Source organism: Cygnus olor, chromosome 11 (assembly GCF_009769625.2).
Source record: "Cygnus olor isolate bCygOlo1 chromosome 11, bCygOlo1.pri.v2, whole genome shotgun sequence".
Classification (NCBI taxonomy): Eukaryota; Metazoa; Chordata; class Aves; order Anseriformes; family Anatidae; genus Cygnus; species Cygnus olor.
The window spans coordinates 19,961-29,611 of NC_049179.1; the positions used below are offsets into that span (position 1 = coordinate 19,961).

General features: G+C 38.7%; 1 protein-coding gene across 1 annotated transcript; it reads right to left on the bottom strand.

The window, feature by feature from the left end:
- Positions 1-2,320: 2,320 nt before the first annotated feature.
- BLOC1S6 (biogenesis of lysosomal organelles complex 1 subunit 6) lies at positions 2,321-8,441 on the bottom strand. The gene is made up of 5 exons (XM_040570549.1): positions 8,143-8,441; positions 7,373-7,517; positions 6,073-6,160; positions 5,390-5,476; positions 2,321-4,589 (listed from the first exon to the last, which is right to left on the bottom strand). The coding sequence occupies exons 1-5, from the start codon at positions 8,210-8,212 to the stop codon at positions 4,470-4,472; spliced, it is 510 nt and encodes a 169-aa protein (XP_040426483.1). The 5' UTR covers positions 8,213-8,441; the 3' UTR covers positions 2,321-4,469.
- Positions 8,442-9,651: the final 1,210 nt, after the last annotated feature.

Sequence of the window (9,651 nt, forward strand, 5' to 3'; positions counted from 1 at the left end):
CAGGTGGGGAGGTGACAAAGGGCTCAGATTAACTGTTCTATAATTACTCTGGTAGACTGTATTTACACAGGATATTACTCTTTACACGAGTCTCAGGTGACAGGGGAAAAAAAAGTCTTGCTCATCATAGCAATAAGCTGTATTGTTATTTTACAGGCATAGTGTTCTCCTTACCAATGTACACATGGTCTTGCTTTCACAGCTGTGCTGGGGTATATATTCACTTCACCACATGAAACAAAATAGCTCGACCTTATCTATTGTCTGACATAGCCATGTTAATGACAGCGCACAATTAATTCCTTCTGTACGTTACTATTTTAGAAACTAACACCTTTGAATGTGTACAGATTTTGAAATTATTCTATATCAAGTTTTAAAGTGATTTGTTGCATTTAGATGCAAGCCTGTGAAAGCTGAAGTCTGCTGCAACTTTTCTACACACTGCCCCCCACACTGCTGTTCACATTTGCCAAGCAGGGTGTTTGATTTCCTTTCTTAAGCCCCATGGCTTGACATCATAGAAATAAATGGATAGATGGGAGCACAAACTAGAAGGAACAGAAACCCTGAGTTAGCAGGTGCAGCCAACATCTATGATTTAAAGCTATGTGGCATATCATGAGCAACACTTCAATATACAGACTGGAGGTAGACTCGTTATCCCCCAGATGTCGTTGCCAACAGTTACTACTGGAAGGAAAACAGTTTATTCACACGAGCACTGTTGTGACACTGTCAGGTACCAGTAGCACAGATCTTCCCCGTCACTTTTAGTAATTTCAGATATTCTTCATGTAGACTATCAAATCACATGTCATATCATAGAGCTATGGGCTGCCTTGGTATCACAAAGGACTGGTTAGAAGATGTATTAAGCCGTATTACGGTAGTGGCAGGGATGGGGGTGTCAGGTTTTGGTGTCTGTGATTCTACAAATAGCTTCATTGAGGGCTGAGGCAAGTGAAATATGTACATGTGCACTTCAAATTTCTGACAATCAGTACTACTTGTGCCAAAACTACTGGGATTTCAGCTGACACTTTGATTTAAACAATATATATACACATATATCTTTGCTACCTTGACATACTGTCTTACTGAAACTTAGTGCATACTATCTTGCCTAGAATCAATAGCCATATTAATATTCATGCTGTTATATTGTGGTCCTACAGGTTTACATCACTAAACCCCAGTTCTTCAATATATAGCATTCACACAACTAACCCAATAAAAAGAAAAAAATCAATTAGACTACTTAGATTTAATGGAATTTTAAAATACTTACTCCTGCGGGTCAGGGCATTAGAAAGCCAAGTTTAAAATTAAAATATAGGGAGAAGAGCAGTGCTGCAAAGCAAACAGTAGGTGGCAGAAAGCATCTATTAAAGCATAGTTGGGAATAAATCAGCCAGGGAACTCTCTCAGATGCAAGAATCCCAACAGCACAGTTAGAGAAACAACCTTCGTATTATTTATGCTGTTATCACTCAGGTCATGGTACAGCCTAAAAACAGATCAAATATTCTGTTGCCATTTTCCAAAGGAAACATACATCTTATGAACATGGCAGAGTTACTACTGCCAGTGAAAAGGCCAGATTTCACTGAATTAAAAAATTATCTAACGTGAACCTGAACAATGATGGGAGGGGGTACCCAAATTAAGTGTCCAGGTTAACAATACTAATGATAAACGCCCAGGAAACCAAGATTCCCCAGTCAGCACTGATCATCCACATATTAATCCACTCAGCAGAAATTCAAAGCAATACTGCACATTTAAGTATTAATTCCACCACAGTGACTTGCTAACTTAAAAATAAGTTGTATACCAAGTATGAAACAGTACAATGAGATTGTTTTAGAGCTGTAATTTTATCTGTTTCTCTAAACAATACATTTAACTGTAACTCTTCACCCGGATTAAAAAAAAAAAATCAGTAAGAAAGTGTCCAACACTACATTTATCTAACTGATAAATCATTTTTTCCTAAAGCCAAGCAAGACTAAATGCATACAGTAATAAGATTATTCAATCTAGCTGTACATGTACTAGATGCCAGTACACTGTGGTTATATTAATCCAACATGGCATTTACTTCTTATGCATTAAGACATAAAAGAGTAGCATTTGAAAGACCAGTATCTAATGGAGATAAATTATAGCTTTAACTGACATAATTAAAGAGTTCACGGAATTAATAAAGACGTTATATAAGCTGCCCAAACTTTCCCCAATTTGTTTTTCTCCCCTTTAATTTTAATAAAATCTCTCTAAAAGTTTCTTATTCATACAAGAACAGAACTTAATACAATTTTAAGGGAAAACTATCAACTATATTTTTACATGTGTTTGTGATTCCTCAGGCAAGCACTGCAAGCTTTTCTTCATTTGATCAGGAATTCCAAAGAAATGCTGAAACATGCAATTGCAAAAGCATCAATTTCTATGCTTAGAATTCTACATTTTCAGTAAAAGTGGACATGATTTTTTTTTGAAAAAAAAAAAAAAAACCACTCCAAAGAAGAAACAAGCAAACTTAAACAAACAAACAAACAAAAAAAAAAAAAAACAGAAAACAAGAGACTCCAACTTGAAAAACTAAATTGGATACTACATGAGGCAACAGAAAACAAGAAATATTAACGGAAATTAATTCTGACTAGTATACTTCACGGAGGCATCTAATTCCATATTATACTTTAATAAGAACAGTTTAAATTCCTAGAATCTAGTTTTGTAGTTACATTACAAAATACACAAAAAAAACCTTAAAACAGTATTTATGTACATTCTGCTCCAAAAATGGACTGTAGAAAATTCTTTACATTTCTTTTAGAAATATACATAAACCACAGCACAGGTCAACAATCCACTGGCAATTAAGACGAGAGAAATTCAACCTAAAGAAAGTACACCCGTGGAAAGTTTTAATCTGTTACTGCTTCGGTAATAGCATTTCAGTGTCCCTTCACACTACTTTAAGGAATTTGTTCTTCTTGCTCCAAAAGATCAATGCGGTTGACTTTCTGTGTTGGATGACTACTTGTTACAGTAGGTCTTTCACAGAAAAAGATGAATATTAGCAGTGGGCAATTAGGACTTCAGAAAGTTATGAGTCCAGGCATGTATACAACATGTAAATCATCTAAAATTGAAGAAAAATAAAAAATGAGGCACCCCTCTGGTGCCTTACTGTACGTGTTTTGTGGAAAGTTTCACACAGCCTACCCTTCGTCTTACTTCAATACATGGCATTTACATTACTACTTAAAAATAACAGACAACACAACTAGTTTGTTAGACTGTAGGACCAAACAGTTTAAAGCTCTTTTGCCGGTCTAAACCAGATGTATGTTCCTTTGAGTGGGAACTCACACCGAGTACTGCAATTAATTAAACTCACAGAAATGGATATCAACCTCCATACAACATTTACCATCAGTATTCACCAATAATAGTTCATTATGCTGCCCTCACACAGATTATCTCACATAGCCCCAAAGCACACATGAATAATTTGTTTAGGAAAAAAGTTAAATGCAGTTTTTCCTACAGACAAATAAATTTCACACGAAGTAGAAGCTGTTTAGTTTTGGTTATGCTTCAACTAGTCACACAATGTGAAGAAACTATAACTTTCAGTCCTGTAGAAATCTGCCTAGACCAGAGACTTCCAGTTGAACCATTACAGAAGCAACAGTTCATTCATCTGACTCAAACGTTTGTAGAAGCACAAAGTCAATAATCTTTGTATTGTGCACACATCAATTCTGAGAATCTTGTGTTCTGCTTTATTTTATTTATTTTTTTAAATTTTTTTTAATGATTGCTCCCCAACCCATTCAGCTGGAAAGTAATTCAAAAGTTACTTTGAAGCTGTTCTTAAGTTACCTGACAACAACATAAAAAAAGCTGCTTCAGTAAGGTGAACTTTCAGGCAAACGCACCGGAAATCTCATCAGATCCATGGCATTGAAAGGAGACCACAACTTCCTGAATCTGAAAGTTTCAGTGAAACAGTCAGGCTCTCAGTGTGGGGACCAGAACCGAAGTTTGACAACTATCGTTCTGTATGCTGTCTGAAAATCATGTACGCCAGACACCAAACAACTCTTAAGAGTTCTCAGTACCAAAAGAACAGATGGAAAATTAGAGGTATTCAAAGAACTGTGATTATTAGGTTCTCCTATATATATATATTAAAAAAAAAAAAAAAGAAAAGAACTTACATTATAATAGTATATAATAGTATCAAACTGCATAGCATTACAAAAGAAGGCAACTTGAATGGCTGAAATGAAAAATGTCAATGTTTCTAACTGATTATGAACATTCTGGAATTTATAATAGCAGAGTAGACTGTTGCTAGTAACAACTATAGCCCAATTTAATCAAAGTCTGCCTTCATTCCAGAGAATGCAGAAATGATTAATTTGTACAAGTTATTGCATGCTCTGCTTTCATGTCCTCCTAGCAGGTTTTGCTGTTAATTGCTTCTCTCTTTCAAGTTCCTTCTCACGTTGTTGTTCTTGTTCTAGTTCTTCTTTCTGCCTCTTCTGTTGCAGCTTAAGTGCTCTTTTCTAAACAGAAAAGAAAAATTTTATGGCTGTGTTTAATTTGGAACTGTAAACAACATCCCTCCCATTCTCTTAAAATTCTCTTCTCCAGTCTGCCCTGGTTATGATCAAATGTTCCATAAACAATTTATCTTTTCTTCATCCCTTCTCCTTTCATCATTCCTTTTAGAAAGAGCAACTCTGTGATCCACACAGGGGAGAAAAAACAAACCATTTTCTCCTTGGTCTCACTAAAAGTCATCATCTGCATTTACCAGACAGAGCATGTACTGTGCATTGTATTGCCTCTGAGAGAAAATTCTCTTCATTGAACACGCTGAAGGACTAATCTTGACAGAACGTAACCGGAGACTGCCTATATAGCATGAAGTCAGTAAACTTATGCCACTCAATACTACATTAAAGAGAAAGAGAAAATCTTACAGTTATGACAACCTAGTTTTCATTAGAATAGGCAATTAGAAATAGACATTAGAAACTGAAACAATAAAGAGAATTAGTTGGCATGGAGTTGATTAAGAGATTGATGCTTTTTTCTTTCTCGTACTGCCTAAACACGATGACAGCATTGAGATTTACTAATAGTTCGGATGTTTAAGTTTAAGCAAAGAAAGCAGTAAGCGAAAGTTTAAAAACATACATGGTTTGGTGCTACCAAAAACATGGGAAAAAACATTTAAGAATGGAATTTAACATAGATTCTATTTTCATCAGAACTGTGAGCATGCATCCAAAATAAAAGCTAAGTCAATAATACGTAATTCAATAGGTATGTTACAAAGTAGAAAAGTTACCCCACTCACTTTTAACTTGGATGTCTTCTCATGGAGCATCATCATTTCGTTTCTAATATTCACTAACTTGCTGTGATAGTTTTTAGCTTCTGAAAACTTTAAAAACATAACAGTTAAGGTAGTGACTGTCAAGTTGGAATAGTTTGGGTTTTTTAATAAAGCTACACATGAAAACAGCAAACACAAACATAGCAATTACCTCAACAATTTGATAATGGATTAAACATATTTGAGTTTTTATATACAGTTTACATACATCAATACAGAAAACCACCATATCCCAACAGGTACACCTGGTAGCCTACTGAATTAATATTCACTAGAATGGAATAAAAGTCTTGCCAATTTATGCTCCACATATCAGTGTTTCAAGCATCCTTCCTGCTAGTCTGGAGAAATGCACAAAGCTCACCTCAGTCCTACTGGAAAAACTGCATTTGCTTTGGCTATTGGATTTGAACTAGACTTACTACCACTGGCAGACTGAGTTTGTTCTTTCCTCCCAGTGCCTTTTCTATTTAATGAAAACATGCTAGTTCTGCACCCATCTCCAGGAGGAATTTATCTCATATCTGCACTGGTTGGTAACCTTCCTGTAGGTCATTAAGAACAATGAAAATACACAAGTTGCTCCTTGGGTAGGAGGAGAATCCATACTAGCAGAGATTTAGAAAAGCATTCATAGTACTTACCAAGGCATCGACATCAAGAATGTAGTTACATTCTTTAAATTTTGTAATTTCTTGTTCTAATGTTTCTAGTAATACCACTTGGTTCTGTCTGAAACAAGAAAAGATCCATAAAACCAGAGTAAAGCAGCAGAGATGAAGGAGTGTAAGGATATACTGCGCAAGACAGGTTTTCAGAGCACTTTTTTCTAGCTCAGTAAATCAGTAACATCCGTGATGGCAAGCTCTTGTACCGTTACACTTAAACTTTGGAGAGAATTTTGTATTTTACAATTTTTTCAACTAGCCCTTTAAATAAATACTGGCTTTGATCATAGAGGCATAAATACATGCTTCTCAGTATCAGACTCTTCTTATGGATTGCCAGCTGATTTCAATAACGATACAAGTAAATGGTTTTTGCAAAACCCCAGCCAAGCACACACAAAATCAGCTTCTTGCTACCTAACATTATACAGGATGAACAGTTGAAAACCCTTGATGATATAGGCACTAGGCAGGTTGCAGTGACTAAACAACTCTTTGGGAGGTGAGGTTGAATGTGGGGGGAAAACCTATTAGCTCTTGACTTTCCACTCAGTTGCCTCTGAGTCATGCTGCAGAACAAAGTTATTTCTGTATGGAACTTGCGTGGATCCATGGTGCTTATTAAGAATCTTCTACCCCACACAAATCAGCTAAATTCTTCTCAGACACAGGCTGTCTTTGGCAGGCACACATTATGCATCAGGAAACTCAAATCAATGCACCCTAAAGACCTGAGATGGCTCTATGTAAAGCCTTCTCCAGCAACATTGCCCCTGTGGCAGGTCCAGTCTCCATTTGAAACAAACTGCTCTCAATTATCAGCGAGATACCAATATACAAAGAATCCTTATCAGTTTAGCGACTTAACTGTGTCTTCTCGGTGCATCTTTTGCAACACAGTTTAAAGACTGGACAACAAGCAATATACTGCACAAGCTGCTTTCAATATGAAGGTCATCACTGCAAAAAAAGTCTATATTTTTTGGCAGACTTTCCACTATAGAAGTGAACAACTACATAAGATACTTGCATGTCTTCTGCTATGTCTGGCTCAGAGGATTTTAGTATTATATGTTCTTCAGTCAGATTTCCAATAGGCAACACCACAGCTTATACACCTCCTAGTACTTGTGCATATCACTTAACTAACCAGAATGTCACAGTTGGAATACCACAGCGCTACTATCAAATATTTCAGTTAAGGACTGCTAGAACATTGCACTGAAAAAAAAAGGCAAACCGTTATGTTTGGAGCTGCTTTTAAAAACTTGCTTACGTAAGTTCATGTAGAGCTGATTTTGATCGCTGAAGATCGGGCAAATAATGAGAAATCAATCCTTCAGTTAACTGCTCCACAGCTTTCTCATCTATTATAGGCAGATCTTCTACTAGTCCTTCATCTGGAGATGCATCGCTGGAACCTACACAGGGAGGAACAAGGGTGAATGGGGCAGGTCAGCATTTACTAAGTTTCACCTAGAGCAACTGCATTTTCCTGGTTAAAAATTAAAGGCATTTCAGCCTCAAGTTGTAGTTCTTCACCCTTTATCTGCTGAATGGTGCTTCTTTTTCCCTTCCTTTTCCCTCCCTCTTCACCCTTCCATTGTTCACAGCCCTATATGACGAGCTTCCTGGTGTGTGGTTATCCCACAGCTGAACAGTGAGAAAATGGGCAGAGGGAATGAGAATATTCCAAAAACACATTGTTAAACAGTGTTAAATACTAAAATGTACTGAGGAAAACAGAGAGGGACTGCATCAATTATTTGGGCTATGTATCAAGAATAACCTAAACAGGAACGCACGTCTCGCTCTCAAGGTCAGCGAGCAAACCTATGACTATATACATATACATATACATATATATATATATATATAAATTCAGAACTGCCTTCCTGGAAGCCCCCCGTAGAACACCACTCCCGAATCCGCAGCCCAGGCCCCTAAATCTCCGCCGCCTGCTCCTTCCCCGGGCCACCCAGGGCCGGTTCCCGTGCCGGAGCTGCGGGTGGGTGAGCCCCCGGCCCTGCCGTCCCCCTCACGTACCCCGCGGCCGCTCGGGGCCGCCGGCGGCCGCCACCTCCGCCTCCTCCCGGGTCCAGCCCGCGCCGCTCATGGCTGCCGCACCATAGAGTCTCCACAGCTCCGCCCGGCTAGAAGGGCCGCCGCGCCAAGCCGCACCATAGAGTCTCCACTGCCGCGCTCGGCTAGAAGGGCCGCACCTCAGAGCCCTGGAGCCGGGCTGGGATGAGTTGTTCTCTCAGAGAGCCGTGGCCTCAGTGAGGCGGCACAGCACGCTGTAAGCGGCGTGCGTCTCGTCAAGGTCGTGTTCGTCTTCGTAGCGCGATGGCAACTGTGGCGCTGCCACCTGATTAAAAACACACCTGCTTTCCCTTCTTGTTCTGTTTTTGTCTCTTGTTCTGTTTTCACGTTAAAAAAGAAACATGGCCCGAAGCCGGGCTGCACCCACAGGACACCGTCGTTGAGCCTGAACAGCCCTGAACCAGCTCAGGTTCAGCCTGAGCTCAGTTCAGCCTGCTTAGCAGTGCTACTTCCCAGGAGGGATTTCTAGGGAAAACAAGGGAGATCATCATCCCAAAACAGGCACACGTGAGGCGTGGGAGTTTCAGATTTGTGCTGCTGCTTTGCCTGTTCCAGGCCCTCCCACACCTCACAGAAATAGACTGACGATTGGAATTTAAAACTGGTATCTGTGTCTACAGCACTTAAAATGTAGCTAGTTATCAAACCAAATACTGCAAAACCAAGACTGATAGCAAGTGTCTCATTTTCCTGTGTAAAGTGATCTGTATTTCACTCAGCGCTGGGAATTCTGTTACAAGTTTGGGGGTGGGAAGTAACTGCTTCCCAGGTTCGTTACCAAGTACATTATCCTGTGAAGGACTAAATGAAGATTTCTTCTAATAGATAACGATATTTGAAAAGGAAGTTAAGTGAAACCTATAATGAAGAACATAAATGGTTGGTTGAAAAGCATACTTACCTGCTGGTCTAAATATTTGGTTTCAAGGAGTTGTGGGAAAAAAAAAAAAAAAAAAAGTACTAATATTACTGTTGTTACCTAAAAATAGGATACTGCACAACAACAACCCCCATGACCCATGGAACTGTATGTACAATAAAACAGCTTTAGTTAAACAGAAGGAAAATCATGCTGAGGATATCTCTATATAATTAGGTTAATTGGTCTTTTAGTCCCTAGATAGCAGCTGAGCAACAGAAAGGAGACTACAAAGAACCTAAAAGCTGATTGCACTTCTATCCATCCAGGGGCAACGTTTGTGAATCTGTGTTTAATATCCTCATACGCTTCCTGTCTTTCTCTCTGTCCTCTTCCTGTCCTCTGTTGGATTCCTGCGCTTACTTGCTGCTCCTAATCTCACAGCAATGCAACGTTTATTTTCTATCTCCAGATGCTTGTCTGAAGTTTGTATACAACTTTCTAGCTTTCTTTTTGAGGTTTTAGCCTCCCAGCAAGATTGCAGGCTCATATGCTAGCAAGCTGTTATATTTTAGACTACTGACTATGCAAGT